The 19,661-nt window shown below is 59.1% G+C and overlaps 1 protein-coding gene across 1 annotated transcript; it reads left to right on the top strand.

The window, feature by feature from the left end:
- Positions 1 to 411: 411 nt before the first annotated feature.
- YJU2 (YJU2 splicing factor homolog) lies at positions 412 to 14,039 on the top strand. The gene is made up of 8 exons (XM_028126406.2): positions 412 to 508; positions 2,227 to 2,327; positions 3,747 to 3,891; positions 6,067 to 6,201; positions 8,280 to 8,461; positions 9,116 to 9,239; positions 11,727 to 11,880; positions 12,070 to 14,039. The coding sequence occupies exons 1-8, from the start codon at positions 485 to 487 to the stop codon at positions 12,180 to 12,182; spliced, it is 978 nt and encodes a 325-aa protein (XP_027982207.2). The 5' UTR covers positions 412 to 484; the 3' UTR covers positions 12,183 to 14,039.
- The last annotated feature ends 5,622 nt before the right edge of the window (positions 14,040 to 19,661 follow it).

The following is a 19,661-nucleotide window of genomic DNA, read 5'->3' as shown; positions in this document are numbered from 1 at the left end:
GTGGACATGAGCCCGTGGGAGCTGTCCCCGGTCCCCTGGTGCGCGCTAGGGACACAGGAACACGTGTGGCTTCCCGCAGCCCAGCACACAGAGTAAGCGCTCAACGCCGACCTCCGTGTTCGCTCCAGAAAGGAGTGAAGAGCAGGGAACGTAGCGAGCAGCGGCCACTGCGCGTCACGATGGAATTTTCGTGAGCTCCTGCTCACCTCTAGGGGGCGCAGAACCTCCCCGGAACTTCAAATCAGCCGACCTCCGGAACCTTTGCCATCAACTAGCGAGGGTATAACTCGGAAGGGAAGGTAGACGGATTCGGCCCTTGACAGACGGGGACCAAAGCCAATGAAAAGGGGACCTGCGTATCCTCCAACCAATAACAGAATGGAGGAAGTGACGCTAGCGGAAATACAAGGGACGGTCAGCGGAGTTCGGCAAACACCGAGCCTAAGCATTCTTCTCGTGCTTGTGAGAGAAGTAGGAGGCAAAGATGTCGGAGCGAAAAGTTTTAAACGTAAGTATTTGGTGACTAGGGCTTTCTAGCCGGGGCGGGACACCTCGGAGCTCCGGCCTCGGTGGGTTTCCTATGCTCTCCTATTGGAACCTTTTTCTTTTCTCCAACGGTCTTCCGCGGGGCGGGGCTTTCAGAAACCTCCCAATCAACTTCCGTAGCCTTCGCGGCGGGGCTGAACATGGTTGCTCCATCTCTTCGCCTGATTGGTTGTGCCGAAGGGAGTTAGCCAGTCACGTCCCTTGGGGGCGGGTCCGCCTTGGCAGTATTGCCGTTCGCTCCTCCTCCAGGCGCGTGGCTCCGTGAGGCCCCCGCCCCCCCCCGGGGGTCCGGGGGTTCGCGTCCCTGGGGGGGCTTCGGCTTTGCTCTGCTCTTCCGCTCCGCTGGCAGGGGACCCTCCCAGCCGCCTCGGCTTCTCCCGACTCTGGTGGAAAACCGGTGGGGGGGGGCTCAAAAGGCAGGATGAGGCCCCTGAGTTCCGAGTCCGCGTCCGCACCCCCCCGGGAGGGGTGTGTGCTCCGTGTCGGGGAGTGAGCTCCCCGGCCTGGGAGTGTGTAAGCCCAGGATGTAAGGCCAAGAGCCCAGGTTTCCACGGGCGGGCCGATGCCACTCCCTGCGGCCTCGCGCTCTGATCTTTTTAGCAGTTAGGTATCCACCCCCGGCGTCTTCACAGTCCGGGGCAGGTGCCGGACTCTGTGTCCACGAAAGGCCTTCTGTCCTGACGATCCAGCGGGAGCCCTCTGTCCTCTTCATTTCCTGGTGCATACTGCGCCAGCGCCCTGCTCATCAGATTGTGGAGGCGGACGGGTTCCCTCCGTTCAGATGAGGACAGCGAGGCCCAGGGAGATAGCCAGGGAGAGCAGGGCTTGGACCCAGGGCCCTGGCCACCGGACCACGCAGCTTCCCCCAGAGCCGTGTCCCCGCCGGGACTCAGTTTCCTCCTCTGTGACGTGGGCACATCACGTTCTGCCTCGTAGAGGCTCTGCAAGCATTCTGTGAGGCAAGGGCTATAAGGTGTTCCGTGTAGCAGCGCCCGGCACCTAGTAGGTGCTCAGAATATTTTCTGATTATCCAGTGAAGCTGTTTTCCATGATCCACACCTGCCTTGCGCATATCTCCCAGCTCAGACTCCCGTGCAGGAGCAGTGCATACAGCAGGCCCGAGGCTGCCGTCCCGGCTGGCTTCGCGGGTTGGACCTTGGCTGGCATCCGGGAACTGGAATCTCGGGATGGTTCCCTTGCTTACACTCTTTGTACAAACAACATGGGTTATGCTGAGCACCGGCCGTCCTTCCGGGGTCTAGAATGTTGGAAGCTGCGAGGCAGAGGGGCCGGGTGACCATCCCTCAGTGAAAGCGCTGGGCTCCCTGTGTGCTTCTCTGGGAGACACTATCTCACATGTGTGGTCCTATTTCCTCACTGGGGTAATTAACACGTCTGGTGTGATTCCACGGGGAGAAGACTCTGGAAGCTTGTGCCTGGTCTCCCCGGACCCCTTCCCACACACCTTTTCCCTTTGCTGATGTGTCCCTGTGTCCTTTTGCCATAGTAAGTGGTAGCCGTAAGTATGAGTGTATGCTGAGTCCTAGGAGCCCTCCCACCAAATCATCAGACCACAGGGTGGTCCTGGGGACCTGCGTACAGCTCCTCAGAGCTCCTCCCCCTTCTCCTGGCCTGCTCCTGTGCCCGAAACAGCTCCCCTGACACTTTCACTTCCCACAGAAATACTACCCGCCTGACTTTGACCCATCAAAGATCCCCAAACTCAAGCTTCCCAAAGATCGGCAGTACGTGGTGCGGTTGATGGCTCCCTTCAACATGAGGTGAGTGCCCCCCCCGTGTAACTCCCCACGTGGCCCCTCACGTGGCCCCCCACATAAGTCCTGGCAGACAGACCCGGTGCCTGACACCCCCATAGAGTGGCTCATCCCTGGTACTCAGACCAGGTCCCCAGTGCCGGCTCAGACATCGACTCAGTGAGCACGGGACTATGCCAACCCTCACTTTCCTCACAGATCGGGATTAACCCCCTGACTCAAGAGCTCCCGGCCAGTATCTGCCTTGAGATCTTTTTTTTTTTTTTTTAAGATTTTATTTATTTGACAGAGAGAGACACAGCGAGAGAGGGAACACAAGCAGGGGGAGTGGGAGAGGGAGAAGCAGGCTTCCCGCGGAGCGGGGAGCCCGATGCAGGGCTCGATCCCAGGACCCTGGGATCACGACCCGAGCCGAAGGCAGACACTTAACGACTGAGCCACCCAGGTGCCCCTGCCTTGAGATCTTGATCGTAGGTAATAAGTATGAGTGCAGAGATGGGACCTTGTGTACTAATTCACCGCCTCCAGCAGCCACACTTCTTCATACCCCAGGACCTTTGCACAGGCTGTTCCTTCTGCCTGGAACATTCTTCCTTCTGCTCTCACTTGGCCAGCTCTTCTTCACCCCTCAGGTCTTGGCTTAAATCTCACCCTCTCAGGGGCACCTGGCTGGCTCAGTTGGTAGACCCTCTTGATCTCAGGGTCGTGAGTTCAAGCCCCACGTTAGGTGTAGAGATTAATTTTTTAGAAAATAATAAGCTTTAAAAATATATATTTCAAAAAACTTTTTTCCATAAAATCTTAAAAAAACCTCACTGCCTCAGAGAGGCCCTCATGACCCACTGCCTGACCCCTTCCATGATTCCCTCTCCCTCACCATCCCCAGATCTTGCCCTTTGTACTGCTTCACAATTACTGTGTCTTACCGATTTTGAGCCTCATGCTTTTTCACATTTTAGCAAATTGAAGTCGGATTCACCCGATCATCAGACACCTTGTTCTCTGAAACTCATTGTGTTTTTGCATCTCATTGGTCTGTTTCTCTCCTTCATCCATTTATTTTTAAAACGCAGCAATCCTTTCAGGCACCTGCTGTGTGTCAGGACCTAGGCGGGGCAGGGAGGGCGCTCTGGGGACCAAGGTGCCCCACAAGCTCCAGCCAGGCTGCTGCAAGCGTGTGACAGGCGAGTCTCAGCAGGTCTGGGCCACCTGGACGCTTCCCCGGAAGGGGGCCCCGGGGTCAAGGCCCAGGCACGTAGTAAGAAGAGCGTGCCAGGTGGGGGGAGTCTGAGGCAGGCTGCCTCGGGAATGGGGGAGCTCCCTGTCCCGTGAGGTATGCCAGCAGCCATCTGCCAGAATGCCAGTGTCCCACCAATGGGCACCAGGGTGCCGTGCTGGCCTGAGTCCCTCTGTCCTGCCCCACAGGTGCAAGACGTGCGGAGAATACATCTACAAGGGCAAGAAGTTCAATGCGCGCAAGGAGACGGTGCAGAACGAGGCCTACCTGGGCCTGCCCATCTTCCGCTTCTACATCAAGTGCACACGGTGCCTGGCAGAGATCACCTTCAAGGTAGACACCAGCCCAGCAGGGCTGGTCCTTCCCCCCGGGGGCTCCCCGTGCCTAGCCTCTCCCTCCACGGAGCTCCGGTTTCACTCTGTCCCCAGGAGACAGACTTGTTCCCGGCAGCATTATGTACAAAGGCCCAGATGTTCCGTGACACGGGATTCAGGGAACAGACGGCACCGTGACGTGGCGTGTAACCGGTCACGGTCACAACTGTGTTGAGAATTTGGGGGAACGGCCGAGGACCTTATGTTCTGTTGGAGTTTCTTCTTACCAAATGCTCTTCCCTTTAATAAAAAAAAGTACATTGGTACTTTTGGGTATACTATGGGTATGAAATTTATACTGTGGGTATAAAAAAAGTACATTGAAAGAATTACGTATTTTGATTACTTTTTTTTTTTTTAAGATTATTTATTTGAGAGAGAGCGAGCACGTGTGCACACAGGCTGCGGGGGAGGGGCAGAGGGAGAGAGACTCTCAAGCAGACTCCCCACTGACCGCGAGCCCAACATGGGGCTCGATCTCACCACCTGGAGATCATGACCTGAGCTGAAGTCAAGAGTCGGATGCTCAACCGACTGCACCACCCGGGTGCCCCTATTTGGAGTACTTTTTAAACAACAGCTGTAGTGAGATATGATTCAGATATCATGCAATTCACCTTTTACAGTGTATGATCCGGTGGTGGTTAGTGTATTCACGGGGGACTAAACTGACCCCGTGCCCAATTCCAGGAAATTTTCATCACCCCCAAAATGAGCCCCATAACCGTTAGCAGTCGGTTCCCATTGTACCTGCCCCCGCCCTGGGAGCCACCCGTCTGCTCTCCGTCCGGGGGCCTGCCCGTTGCAGATGGTTTCTGTGAGTGGCGCCACGCGCTCTGTCCTTGCGTTTGTGTCCTGGTGTGGTTCCGGGGTCCCCCACACCGTGGTGTGTGACGGGGCCCCTTCCACTTCACGCTCAATCACGCTCCAGCGCAGGAACATACCGCGTTGTGCGCAGCCATCTGCCTCCTGATGGACACTTGGGTCATTTCCAGAAAATGATCTTTCTACCTGAATTGTAATGATGTGTTTAGATGTTTACGAATACATACGAATTTTTTCAAGACTAGAGGAAAGTGGTATAAGTTGGCCTTTCTGGTGAAGAACTTCGGGTGATTAAGTAGCTGGGGTTACACGCTTGGGTCACGGATCCCCACGCGCATGCGTGCGTGGTAGAAACAGAGCTCAAACGGAGCTGCGGGGCCGGCGCCGGAAATCCACCTGCCGCTCCCCCTGCCCAGCCAGCCCCGTGCCTGGAAACAGTCCTTCTGGACACACGGCAAAGCCGCAGAGCCGGCACAGAGGGTCGCGCCGGCCCCTCGCCCGCTTCCCCTCCTGCCCGCATCCTCCACGCCCGCAGTGCCTCTGTCTCTCTTGCAGTAAGAAACCGACCCGAACGTCACCGTCAGCCACGTTCCACACACAACGTGGGTTTCCGTGTTTTCCCTGATGCCGTCTTTCTGTTCCAGGGTCTCATCCAGGATGCCAGCTTATATTTCCCCTCTCCATTCTAGAAATGCATGTAGGAGCATGCCGTGTGTGTACTTGATATGTGATTTATAAGTATGGAAAGTCGTGAACAGATGCGCACATGAGCGCGCACACGTGCACACACGCTCAGAGCAGACAGGAAGGCAGGGCACGTGCAAAGGCCCAGAGACTCATATTCGCGGAGGGCGGAGGGTGGCAGCAGGCAGGTGCAGAGGGGCCTGAAGATCCATGCTGTGGAATTTGGCATTTTGTGAAAGGACGGGAACACTAGAAAGTAGTATTCGACCCAGGCGTTAAGAAAAGGGGGGGCGCCTGGGGGGCGCAGTGGTGGAGTGTCCGACTCTTGGTTTCAGCTCAGGTCCTGATCTCAGGGTTGTGAGATCGAGCCCCGTGTCAGGCTCCGTGTCGGGCTCGGCACTCAGCAGGGAGTCTGAGATTCTCTCTCTCTCCTCCTCTGGCCCTCCAGCTCAGGCTCGCTCTCTCTCTAAAATAAATAAATCTTAAACAAGAAAAAAAAAAAAAGACAAGGAAAGGCATGAGCAGGAGTGAGGCCCGGGGAGGCGCTCTCCCAGGCTGCTGGCTGCCGGCTAGCAGGAGCTCTGGATGCCCAGGGACACGGGATTGACGTCTGCCCGTTCTCCAGACAGACCCCGAGAACACAGACTACACCATGGAGCACGGAGCCACACGGAACTTCCAGGCGGAGAAGCTCCTGGAGGAGGAGGAGAAGCGGATGCAGAAGGAGCGGGAGGACGAGGAGCTGAACAACCCCATGAAGGTGAGCCGGGCGCTGCCCGTGTGCGCCTCTTCCTGCCTCGGCCCCCGGGCGGGGCGGTGGGGTGGGCAGAGCTCCAAGGTGGCCCCGGGAGCCCTGCCTCCTGGTCACGCACCCTGCGTAGCCCTGGGAGTGCGCACGCAAGGACCTCACTCCTGCAGTCAGGTCGTTACGTTGGGTCACGGTCGGACTCAGGAAAGGGAGGTTGTCCGACGGGCCAGATCTCTCAGCGGAGCCCTTCATCTGGGTCTGGAGGACATTAGCCATGTGAAGGGGCGGGCCTGCAGGGGGGGCCCGCATGGCAGGGAGCAGTGGGCGTCCCCGTCAACAGCCAGCAAGAAAGCGGGGACCTCAGTCCCACAGCCACAAGGAACAGAATTCCGCCAGCAGTCCGAGCGAGGCTGGGCCTTGGATGAGACCACCGGCTCCTGATTTCAGCCTGTGGAAGCCTTATCGGAGAACCCAGCCGCACTGCGCCGGGCTCCTGACCCACACCAGCCAGCGGACAGCGAGGTCCCTGTGGTGTTAAGCCATTGAGCTGGTGGCAGATTGTCATGCAGCCAGAGGAAATGAGTATCAGGAGGCAGGAAGTTGGACTTGAGAATGCAAGGTGTTTCCTGCGGCTGGCTGCCCCTCAGTTTGCAAAGAAGATGCCCGTGACCAATGGCTGTGAAGACTAGAAGTATGGAAGGAAACATTCTCTTTAATGTTTCCTGGCTGTGTGACCTTGGGCAGGGCACTTGGCCTCTCTGTGCCTCAGCATCCCTGTGTGTCAAATGGGATTGAAGACCGGCCGCAGAGGTTGTGGTGGGGCTTAAGTGAGTTTGTACATGTGAAACTCTGGGCATGGGGCCCGGCACATAGGCAGGAATCCCTGAGTGTTGAAACTCTGATTGGTCTTCTTCAAACAAATCATCATCTTCCGCTGGCCTCTTCCATTGGACCTGATGCGGGACGTTCCGCAGTGAGCGGAGCGGCAGGCAGGGAAGAAGGCTCCGCGGAGGCGGCGTGTGCCCAGAGCCGCCTGAGCGGTCATGTCCATCGTGGACCGCCCACATGGCCACAGGGGCTTACGGCCTAATTAGTTACCCCAAAACCGCAACTTACCAAACACCTCTCATCCTCCAGTTTCTGGGGGTCAGGAGGCCCAGGGAGCTGAGCTGGGTGTTCAGGCCTGGGGTCTCTCAGGAGGGCCTAAGTCAAGCTGCAGGCCAGGCCGCATCTTGTGAAGGCTCAGCTGGCCATGTCCCTGCCACGGGGCCCTCTGCACCCCGCACGACATGGCGCCGACCTCCCCAGAGCCAGTGATCCAGAGGAGCAGGGAGGAAGCCTTTTAGGACCCGCTCTCAGAGTGACACACTGTCATCCCATCACACTCCGCTCGCTGGACTTGGTCACAGAGTCCAGCCTGCACTCACGGGAAGGAGCATGAAGCTCTGCTTTTTCAGGAGAGGAGCATCAAAGAATTGGGGGACTCATATTCAAAACGTCGGGACTGCTGCTTCCCTCTGTACGGGGTCTCAGCCCAGAAGCGGCTGACGCAGGCTTCCCACCCACGCCTCAGACACCCGGGCTGGCCTGTTGCAACCTGCACTGTTGCAGAGATGCAACCTCTGCAACCTGCACTGTTGCAGAGATGAAACAGGCTTACGCTAGGCAACGTGTCAGCCTGGGGCCTGGCATGTAACAATTGTCGTTTTTAATCTTTGTTACTATTATTTTTTTTAAGTAGCTGCACACCCGACGTGGGGCTCGAACTCACGACCGGGAGGTCAAGAGTCGCACGTTCCCTTAACAGCCAGCCAGGCCCCTCATCTGTGTTTTTACCTTTAATTCATGAAGGTGCCCGGCTGCACATCCAACCACGGGGCCTCAGGAGGCCACTCCCCGTCCCCAGGCCTGGGTGCTCTGAGCTGGGAAATGGGTGCAGCAGGGGGACCGGGCAGGAGGCCCCTGAGCAGGTGCTGTGGGTGCAGGCAGGCGTGGGGGCTCCTCCCCTGGCAGCTGCTGCCCTCCGTAACCCCAGCAGCTGCACGGAGGGGCGGCGGCCCCGCACGCTCAGCCTGGGTCCTGCCCGCCAGGTGCTGGAGAACCGGACCAAGGACTCGAAGCTGGAGATGGAGGTTCTGGAGAACCTGCAGGAGCTCAAGGACCTGAACCAGCGGCAGGCCCACGTGGACTTCGAGGCCATGCTGCGGCAGCACCGGCTGTCGGAGGAGCAGCGGCAGAAGCAGGAGCAGGAGGAGGAGGAGCGGGAGACGGCGTGAGTGGGCCGCGTGGGGCCGGGCGGGGGTCCCAGGCGTTCGAGCCACCTCACAGCCTTTGCTCAGGCCTCCGCCTGGAACACCCTCCTTCCAGATCTTCTGTGGCTCCTTCAAGTGTCCCTCCTGCAGGAGGCCTTCCCCACGCCCCCCCCCCCATCTCACTTTCTCCCATGGCACCTGTGTCGTGGTCACCGACGTCACTCCCTAGGTTTGATGATTCACCCAGGCCTGCTGCGTTCACACTTTCTGCACGGCACTGACCACCCTGCTTCACCCATCTCCTGGTTCATTGCCTCTCTCCTTCCCTCCCTCCTCCAGAATCTGGACAGGGGCTTGTTTGGCTTCTGCGTTCCCGGGGCCTGGAACAGGGCCAGGCGCATAGTAGGTGCACGGCAGGTGGGCGGGGTGGCGAATGGCGCCCAGCCGGGAGAGGAGTCTGCATGTGGGGAGCTCCAGGCGTGGCCCCGCCCGGGTCACCCAGCCGGGGTCCCAGCTGAGGCGGGCTGGTGCCATCAGCCAGCCCTTAGCCCCACAGCCCTCTGTGGACAGAGAGGATTGCAAGGAGTTTGGATACTCCTCCCTGCCCCGCTCACTGCTGTCAGGAGGGGTGGTGAGCTGAGCAGGGCATCGCAGGTGCACGTGCCATCCCACAGGGCCTTGGTGGAGGAGGCGCGCAAACGCCGGCTGCTGGAGGACTCCGATTCAGAGGAGGACGTGCGTGCTCCCGCTGCACCGCGGCTGGCCCTCCGGCCCAAGCCCACCGCCATCCTGGATGAGGTGAGTGCGCCCCCCCCCCCACACCCAGTGCTCTCAGGGCAGCAGAGACGGGGAGCCTGGCCCTGCCGGAGACCACCTGTGAGTCAGCGGGCCCGGCCGCATGCCGGGACAACCTTGTCTCCGAAGGCGGTGGCAGGCGTGCAGGGCTGCGGTTTACCGACCTCTGCTCAGCCGCTGAGACGAGCAGACCCCCAAACTTGGAGACTTCGGAACACAGATGTGTATCTCCCGGTCCCCGTAACAGCCCTGGGGTGACCGCCAGGACTTGGCAGGCAGTGCTGCTCCCAGCGCTCAGGGACCCAGGCTCTTTCCAGCTTCTCCGTCTGCTCTCTCCTGGAGCGTCAGTCCCAGCTCTAGGGTCACAGCTTCCAGCCGGGGTGGGGCTGAGAGGGGTACCCACCAGGGCCCCGCAGCTCAGCATCAGAGGCAGCCCGACTAGTGAGCTGCAGGGGACCTGGGGGCTGCGGCAGAGGGAGGGAGGAGGACTTGGCGGGTGGACTTCACAGCACGGCGTCTCATCCATCCCCCGTGGTCAGGGCCACGCTGGTGTGTTGATCGACGTCAGGGGCTAAGGCGGGAAATGCTAAGGAGTAGTCACCCCATACACATTTTATTTTAACTCAGACGTCTTCGTGGTCTGTGCTAGCTAGATGCAGGTTCAGCCACTGGGTAAGACCCAGAGTCCCGCGGTCTCGACTGCACGGAGGTTACTTTTCTGTTGAAAAGTTGTGCACAGCCACCCCGAACGGCGATGGGCCCCAGGCAGCATCCTGCTCGGGCCTCTGCTGGCCTGGGGGGCTGCCCTCCCTGCAGGGTGTCTCAGTACCACCTTCACATCCTAGCCCGGGGCGAGGGCCAGGCAGGGGAGAAGGACGCTCAGGGCCGCTGTACCCTCGGTCCCACACATCCTGCTGCACACATTCCACTGGTCAGAGCCGAGTCACCTGAGCACATCCTGCTGCAAGGGAGGATGGGAACTGTAGTCTTTCTGGGGCGCAGCCATGTTCCCGTGAGGCTCCCAGGACTGTCAGCAGAGAGAATGGCCCTGGGGGACGTGCACGCCCATCCCTTACTCTCCCACACAGAATCAGAATGTTTTCTTTGAGTTTCTGTCCCCTGGTGACAGGTCTCACACTGTCTTTCTTGCATAAACCGCCCCCAGAATTGTCTAAAATTTCCTTTTTTTGCTTTCACGTGGAACAAGAGATTGGATCCACTGTGAAAGCAATCTGTGTTTCTTTGCTGCCCCCCCCACCGCCCAATCTGTTCCAGGTGTCTTCCTTGCACCTAGTTTGATGACAGACTTTTTGTTTAGTTTTGCACAATACGGCTCTGCCGAGACTTCCCAAACCCTCACTGTGACGTTTACGGGAGCCCGTCCCCTTCCGTGCCTGTGGTGCCGTGTCCGTGTCCGTGGTTTCATTTAGTAGCAGCGTGTGCATCTGGTGGACACGGGCTTGGGGAGGGGGCTCACTAGGGCTAACGCTGGGGGCCGCGTGAGTGGGCTCAGAAAGCTGTGGCTAGGATCGCTGGCCCCTCTCCGCACCCCACTGGACCACATCTGCCCCGGGGCAGCACTCGCGGGGTCCCGGCTCCAGCCGAACCAGCCCCTTGCATGTGCCAAGCCCAGTCCGCCTCCTGGAGCATTGTCCTTCACGTCTCCGCTTGTTAAGTCCTCCTCCTGCTGAAGTCAGCCCACAGCCCCCTCTCTGAGGAGACCTGTCCTGACTGCCCTGTCGACTGGCCGCGCTTCCCTCGTGCTGTCACACCACACTGATGTCTGTCTTCGTGTCACACCATTTGTCAGGACAGACTTTGTCCTGTTGATCTGTTTGTCCATCCTCCCTCCTCCCTCGGACGGTGGGCCCCAGGAAGGCCGCACCCTGTCCATCATGCCCCCGTGGCTCCAGCTCCTAGCTCAGACAGGACCTCCTGAATCCGGGGGGTTCTCGTTCCTCTGTTTGAACATAAAACATAAAAGGGGTCCTCTCCTGTACGGTTGAAGGGCTGGAGGTGGGGCTGAGTCCCTCTCTGCCTTCCCCTCACTAGTCCCCAAAGTGGGGGCCTCCGTTTCTCTTCATTCCCTCAAACGCATTGGGAGAGCACCTTCGTGCCAAGAGGTGTTCGTGGCACTATGGACCCAGTCATGAACATGACAGGAACCCCCAGCATAGATGAGGGGGTACGTACGAAGGCAGTGGAGGGCACTGGGGGCATGGACATGCGGCACTCACTCGATCACTTGAGGCTGAATTGGAAGGAAAGGTTTCCCAGAGGAGCTGATACTTGGGTTGGGTATTGAAGGGTGAGGAGGAGTTCACCAAATGCTTTAGAGGAAAGGGGGCATTGCAGGTGTTGGGAATGGCACGGGTAAATGCACGGAGGGGAGAAGGCGTGGTGTGACTGCAGGAAGTGTTAAGTGCAGGGAGGCTGGAGAAGGTGGCGTTTGGGCCAGTTCACCCACTCATGTCCCCCCCTCACTCCCAGGCCCCAAAAGCCAAGAGGAAGGCGGAGAGCTGGGAACGGAGTGTTGGCACCCTTGGCAGCAGGCCCCAGCTGTCAGGCCTAGTCGTGGTGAAGAGAACAGACCTGGGTTGCAGCACCCAGCAGGGCCTGGCACCGTCGCCACCCACCACCCAGGGTAGGTGCCCTGGGGTCCTGGGACCGGGGTGCAGCGCCTCAAGCGGCCGCCACCAGGTGGCAGCAGCGCCCCCAGTGTGGCCTTGCAGCTTGGGGGAGCCATCTTGAGTGGTGGGGAGAGGGGGCGGTGCGCCCTGAACCAGGGCTGTGGGGTTGAGGCCGCGGAGCCTAGCTCTCGCCTCCCACCCAGGCCCCATGCAGAGCGGGAAGCCGGCTGAGCCTGCGCCTTGGACGCCCGGTGCCTCCTCCCTGAGCCAGCTGGGGGCCTATTCAGACAGCGAGGACAGCAGCGGCAGCAACTGAGACCCCAGGCCCTTCCCCGGGTCAAGGTCCCGTGTCCGGCGTCAGCTGGTGGTGGGGGCAGGATGCCTCGGCACCACCCGGAGCCGCGCATGACCGGACAAACCCCGACGTCCTCTGCGGCGGCAGGGCCAGCGAGGGGTTCGGCCGAGGGACTCGGTTCCTCCTGTCCCCCCACCTGCCGGCCCTCGGGGACCTCGGGGTCCCCAGCTCACGCTGCCGCCCTCCCGGCCCTCTGTTTGGGGCTGCGGCATCCCCGGAACGGCGCTCGGCTCCCGGCAGGCCTCGTGGTCCTCCCCTTGACAGCCGCGAGGGCTCGGCTGTGTTTGGGGGGGCACGCGGGAGAACGCACCCACCCCTTACTAGCGCTGCCCCTTCTGGCCACAAAACCCGCAAGCCAATGAAAGGAACCGCTGTCTGGGCTGGGCCCCTGTTCCGCCGGCTTCTGGGGGCGGGGGGGGGGGAGGGGGAGGCCACAGAACCACACAGTGTGGCCAATCTGGCCTCTGGTTCTCACAAGCTGTGAGATGGGAAAGGCTCGTTGATTAGTGGGTGTTTGGGGAGAATTTGTTATGTGGCAGTAGATCACCAGTACGTCACTGGTCACGTGCCCAGGGAATCGATTCCGAAGCTCACGTTCTTTCAAGGTTGCCGGATTTCAACTCTGGTATAATTCCCTCCCACTTCAGAGTTTTCCAGTTGAAGGTCTTGTGTTCCCGCCAGACTCCTTCAGCACCTGACCTGCAGCTCTGCTCCCGTCCGCCCCACCCCGGGGTCGCCAGCCTCAGCCCTCCCCTCTCTCTCTCTCTCTCTCTCTCTCTCTCTCTCTCTCTCTCTCTGTCTCTCTCTCAGGCACATTCACATTTGTTTGGCATTTGGTAATGAGGCCTTGTGCTTCTTGCTATCAGAGTTTGGGAGATGAGAAGCCCCCACTTTGGGGATCCACTTTCCTGCCATGATTTCTGTGCTTAAGTATGACTGGAAGAAGCGAGCTGGGATCCAGCCAGGCCCCCAGGTCCTCACCTCGCAGCTCCCGGCTGTGAAGACAGGCCCCGGGGTCCTGGTTCTGAAACACTGACAGTGGAGGGGCTGCAAATAGGTGCCCCATGCTGGGGGGGGGCGGCGGGTAGCGTGCCGCGGCCTCTTTTCCCCAAGGTCAGGGTCAGTGTCGCGCACGGTGCCTGCGATGAGCCTGCTCAGACGGTTGGCCAGAGGAAAGCATCCAGCCGAAGAAGCGCTTGTGGAGGAGATGGGGCGTGGGGCCCCCGGTTCACTCTGATTCATTCTCGCAGACCGTTTCCTGAGCTCCTGTCGCTTGTCGCCGTGTGTGCGTGCCACCTGTCACTGTTCTTTACTAAAGATTATGAACTCCATTCCAAAACACAGATTAGCAAGCTACGGTTGGTGGACCAGAGCCGGCCCACAGCCTAGTTTGTGAGCAAAGTTTTGTCGGCACAGCGACAGGCCCGTTTGCGTGCGGGTAACGTGTGGCCGCTGCGCTCTGCAGTGGCAGAGCCAACGGGTTCACCGTCGGGTCCCTGGTAGAGAAAGGTTGCCAGCCCCCGTCTGGGTCGCCCAGCTCTGCTCTTCCTGCTCCTCACGGCCTCCAGGGGAAGGTGCCGACACCCCCTCACCCCAACCTGCGCTCTCCTCAGTGTGGCACAGGGGATGAAGTACACGGGATCCACTTCGTGAGGTAACAGCAGACGTTCGAGAAGTCCTTGCCGCTTGCCTGACCTGTGCTGAGCTTGTGCGGATTCACTCGTTTGAGTTTCCTGAAGCAAGTTGCTTGCTAAAAAAAAAAAAAGTATATAATTTATATGCGAGATATATGTTAAAATAAAATATGTATAAAATTTATATGTGTAATACATATTATAAAATTTATGTATATAATATAGTTGATATAGGTTATATATAAGATGTATGAGTTACACATATATAATACATATTTATTATACATTATTTTATTTTATCGAGCACCTACTTTGTGCCCAGATCTGTTTTAGGCACTGGGGCTACAACACTGAAGGAAAACATACGACCATAATACCCTAAAGAAAAGAAAAAAAACACATGGTTCCCCCTCATAGTGGTGGCGTTCTGTTCGGAAGATGGGGCAGAAGATCGTGAATGTATCTAAAAGCAATAATAAGCTATGAAGTGAAGCAAACATACACTGGAGGCAGTGATTGCTCTGGATGAAAACAGCAGGGTGAGGTGGTTGGGAGGGGCGCCATCGTGAGGTGTGTGTCTTGCCCACCACCCCCAGTATTAGCTACCCCTGCATAACGAGATCTCTCAGAAGTTCCCAGCGGCAAACAGGAGTCTGGGTGCAGCCTTGCTGGGTTCTCTGCCTCAGGGTCTTGAAGCTTACCCTGAGACATGGGCCAGGGCTGTGGTCTCATCTGAAGGCCTGTCTGGGGCCGGATCCACTTCCAAGCTTGCTCACTTGTCTGTTGGCAGTTCCTCATGGGCTCTGAGCCAGAGGCCGCCCTCAGCTGCTGGCCTACGTGGCCCTCTGAAGGCTGGCTTCCTAAAGCCAGCACGACGGGAGTCTTCGAGAAGTGGCATTCTGTCACCTTTGCCATGTCCCCCTGGTTGGAAGCAAGCCACAGGTCTGGCCACATTCAAAGGAAAGGGGTTACACGTGGCTGTGACCACCAGCAGGTCAGGGTCACTGGAGGGCAGCAGAGGGTCTACCTGCCAGACCCCCGCCTCCTGGTCAACCGTGAGCTCTGCGAGGGTAGTTGTGTGATGAGTGTAGCCCCAGCATCTGAGACCATCCAGGCACTTAGTGGGAACTAAGTGGAACTCACTGGAACGCTTAATCTTATCTCCCTGCAGGCTTTTATGCTTCATTCTCCCATCCTATGACCTGGGAGCCATTCTGCTCTTGGCCCCAGTTCCCGGTGGGGGTTCCAGGGGTCTAGCGAGTGAGCAGAGGGGTAGAGACACATCAGGGTCTCTCGTGTGTGTTGTGTGTGTGCGTGCGCACGCGTGCGCGCGCGTGCATGCTGATCCTCCAGGGCCTCCACCCCCCTACTCTTCCCCTCATCCCCGGGCCCCCTCCCACTCTCTGGAGCCTGCCTTCCCCCAATCACTGCTGGCAGCCCCCATTTCCCACCACCCCCGGCACACTCCATGTCTGTCATCCTGGGGAGCTGTCAGGCCTCATCCAGAATCTCCTCCATCAGTCCCCCTGGGGGCCGCCACACAGCAGAGGGACTTGTGGGGGTGGCCTGCCCTCCTGCTAGAGCCCACTTGGCCTGAGCCTGGGCTTCACAGAGACAGGGGCCACTGCCCCATTTCCCAGGCTCTAACTGCGTGACAGGCTCTGCACCAAGCTCCCTCTACACCAAAACCTGCCGCTCACTCCCTCGGGTACATGTCGTGTTACTGCCCGATTTTACAGAGGCGGGAAGCTCCTTGGCCAAGGTCTCAGAGTGAGTGAGGGACAGGACCTGGTTTGCCACTGCAAGGCTCCGAGGCTACACCTTTAATGACCAAACTCCACTGCAACTCTTGCCGACAGAGCCTCCAAGGGCTGGGCTGGGCCTCTCCCATCAGATTGGGCACTCATGACAACAGAGCTATCTCTCCTCCATCAGACTAGGTGTCCTTGAAGGCTGGACCATGCCTGCCCTATCAGACAGGGACTCCTAAGGATAGGCTCTTGTCTCCTCCATTAGACTAGGGGCACGTAAAAGGAGGGCCATGTCTCGAATCAGACTGGAAACCCCTGAAATCAGAGCCATGCCTCCTCCATCAGATTGAATGCTTCAGTGGGTAGAATCATGCCTCCCCTATCAGACTGGGAGCCTATTGAGGCATATACTTATCTCCTCCATCAGACTGAGGCTTCTGAGGTCAAGACCATGCCTCTCCCATCAAACTGCGAGTTTTAAAAGGCACGGGTGTGTCTAGGAGCTTTTTAGAGCAGAGACTGTCTCTCCTATCAGAGTAGGAGCTCCTAGCACAGGGCTATGTCTCCTCCATCAGATTAGAGTATTTAGGCCCCACCATGAGCCGTCCCTTCTTATCCTGGTGCCTTGGCTCCCATCCCCCCTCCAGACTGGCTGTTCCATGAGACAAGGATGAGGGGACAGAGAAGGCAGGCACAGCACCCCCCCAGGGACCCCAACTGGCTCCTTCTTAAGGTCCCACTTACCTAAAGCATATATTGAGCACCTACTATGTGCCATGCAACAGAATATTATTGGGCCATAAAGGGAGTGCACGCGCGCGCGCACACACACACACACACACACACACGGATGGACCTTGGAAACACAATGCTCAGTGAGAGAACCAGACACAAAAAGCCACATAGAGTGTGATTCCATTTATGTGAAAGGTCCAGAACAGGCCCACCCAGAGAGACAGAAGGTGGATTAGAGGTGCCAGGTGTGGGAGAAGTGGGAAGAATAGAGAGTGCCCATAGGAGTGGGGTTTCTTGTTGGGGTGATGAAAATGTTCTGAAATGAGTGGTGATGGTTGCATGATCTTGTGAACATTCTCAAACTGAAATGCACACTTCAAGTGGGTAAATTGTTGGGCATGTGAATTGTATCTCAAAAACAAAAAACAAAAAACAAAAAAACCAACAACAAAAGATGCTCCAAACAGCGCCCAGAAGCACTCAGTAGAGGTCAGCTGTTCTTCTCCCATCTCAGAGACGGGAAAACAGCCCAGGTCACCACTCAAGATCAGGAGAGCTGGGTTTCTGGAAACTGAGCCGCACTCAGGAGATGGCCCTCATACACTGCCTCCCGGACTACGGGGGTTGGAGGGAGGGCGGAAGCCTCAGCCTAGGACCCCTAGACCACCCCACCTGCTCGCCTTCGTCCGTGCAGTGCCCACCCTCCGCTGCCCATCAACATGCAGAAACCCGAGTTCCTGAGGTTCTTCAAGGGCACACAGCAAGGTCGCCAGCCCCCTAGCCTGACTCTCCTCATCCACCATCTCCCGCTCCTCGCTCCTCCCGGAACCCTTTGACGGCTCCTCTCCCTAGGGCGGGGTGGGGGGGGGGAGGGCGGGCAGCCCCAGGAGAAGCCAGCTCAAAAGCCCAGGAAAGTCAAACGCGCGTTTGATTCTGCCTCCAGGGCCTCTAATTGCTATTCCTGACACACGCTGTAATTAGAAGGCCCCTTTCAAATATTTATACCTCAGACGTCCCGTATTTATCTGACAGGGAGAGGGCTCAGATTTGATGAGATCTGTCAACAGCTCATCCCCGAGCCGGGAATTGCCTTGCGGCTGACAGAAAACAGGACGATTACCCGCCGTGCTCCCTGGCAGTCCCCAGGGACGCTGTCTTGTCGCTGATCAGAGGGGGTGGGGTGGGGGGGCGTGGAGGCAGTGCAGGAGGAGGACCGAGTTCAACAGGTTCATGTGGGCGACACGGCCAAAGCTGGGGAGAGGACACATGGAAGCCCCTGCTGCGGTGAGGGGCTTTGCCCGCTCAGCTCCGCACCTCAGTGTCGTCGCCTGGAAAATGGGGCTAACAGTGGGGCAGAGGCAGAGAAACGCTGACCCCATGAAGACACTCTAGTGGGTCTCCAGTGCCACCCCAGCCAGGCCACATCAGGACATGCAGGCAGACATGAGCTGTGGGGTGGCTCTGAGCAAGTCCTCCCCATCTCTGTGCCTCAGTTTCCCCATGGGAAAAAATAACAGCCTTCTGGCGATCCCGCCTTGAGCTCTCTGGGGGTTTCCTGTTAGAACCCCTGTTAGAAACCAGGAAAGCAAATCACAGACAGCATAGACATGGCCCCGACGCACTGTTCTTCCCCAGGTGCATTTTCGCACCAGTGTCAGCTCTGACTTCTGTCTAGGTTTCCCTCCCCTCCAAGCCACAGGCACAAGCCCACCCTGGGGGTCAGGGGGTGGGGGTGGGGGTGGGGCACTGGGAGAGGGGAATCTGCAGCCCCATTCTTCCCGATCACCCCTCTCTTACTTCAGTATTGGGGGGAGCTGAACAAGCCCCCTTAGGATGAAAGAAAAACCGTGTTTGCTCTGGAATTGGCAAGCACACCTCTTTGCTTCCCTTACCCCAAACCTCTTAGTGTCCTCGCCCCCAGACAGCTGCAGCGCCAACAGGCAACCAGGCCAGGCGAAACCCCTCTCATTTCTGTCCCCCCTCCCTGCCTCCATCCCCAGAAGCCACAAAGGGACAGATGCTGAGGACGCTCCAGGCACTGATACCATCTCCCTTCCCAAGGCCAGCTGCCCCAGCCCCCTTCCCCCATGCTGCAATTAGTCCCCTGGTGGGGGGGGGGGGTATTGCAGAGAAGAGTCCTCTTGGGAAGGGGACGCCAGACCTCCCTCCCTCCCGTTGCCTCCCCGCTTCCTTCAGCTGCATCAACATCAATTTTAGCCAGTGACCTCTGGAACAATCTGCTGGTCAGTTGCGCCGCCAGATACTGGTTCAATTTCAACCCTCAACAGTGGTCGCTCTCACCCCATCCGCTGGTCAGTTTCACCCCTCTCGCGGTCACATCCAGACCCCCATTTCCCGGCCAATTTCCACCTCGCCTCCCTCTCTCCCCGCTGCTCCCCGCCTCTGCACCTCTCGCTCTCCTGAGCAAGGTCAGCCCTGTCCGCTCCCACCTCCCGCGCGCCTCGCGCGCTCCTGCCAGCCGTGGTCCTCCGGGTCAGTGTCCAGCTGCCGCGGCCTCGGCCCCGCGCCTCCCGCCCCGCAGCCCCCTCCCTCGGCGTGCAGCGCCTCCCCTCCCTTCCCAGAGCAGCTGAAGGTCTCAGTCACCTCCGAGGGGGTTGCAGGGGGAGCGGAGGGGGCGGGGGAAGCCGCGGAGGGGGAGGCGGGGAAGCCTTGACGTCGCAGCCCGGGACGCGGCCGGGGGCCGGTAGGGGCTGGGGCGTCCGCCTGCGCGCCCCCTCCCCAAAGTCCCACCTCCCGGCCGCGGCGGGGAAAGTCTCCCAAAGCGTGAAGGGGGATTGGAGGAGGTTTTATTTCCCTTTGTGCCGGTGGCTGGGGCCGGATCGAGGCGGCCGGGCCGGGGGGCTGCGGGACCCGGGTTCCCCCCGGAGCGGAGAGGAGCGCAACAAAGGAGGTGCCGCGCGGAGGTCACCGTCCCCGCGGCCCAACTTTGCGCGCGGCGCCCGCGCCCGCGCCCCGGGGGAGCCCGCCCGCTGCGCTGAGGACCCAGGCGTCCGGGCTGAGCCGGGGTTGGGGGCGCCCGCGGGCGGCGCTTTCCCCGACTCCCGGCCCAGCAGAAGGGAATCCCCGAGCTTCCCGGAGGCGGCGGGCGGCAGAGCCGCTCACGGGGACCGCGCTTCCCGCGGAAACTCCGCGCGCTTCCGCGGGTGCCCCTCGCCCTGGCCCGGCCACCCGGCGCTCGGCGTTCAGGGCCCTGCGGGGCGCCCCCGTCCCCCGCCGTCCTTGAGGAGCCGGGCTAAGGTGGACTTTTGCTCTCCTTCCTCCTCGTCCTCCCTCCGTCTCCTTCTTTTCTCTTTTCACCG

The sequence above is a fragment of the Eumetopias jubatus genome, unplaced genomic scaffold (genome assembly GCF_037043125.1).
Source record: "Eumetopias jubatus isolate StellerSeaLion01/CBP00866 unplaced genomic scaffold, mEumJub1_p1.0 scaffold_1, whole genome shotgun sequence".
In the NCBI taxonomy this organism is placed as follows: domain Eukaryota; kingdom Metazoa; phylum Chordata; class Mammalia; order Carnivora; family Otariidae; genus Eumetopias; species Eumetopias jubatus.
This window is presented reverse-complemented; position numbering and strand designations above follow the sequence as displayed.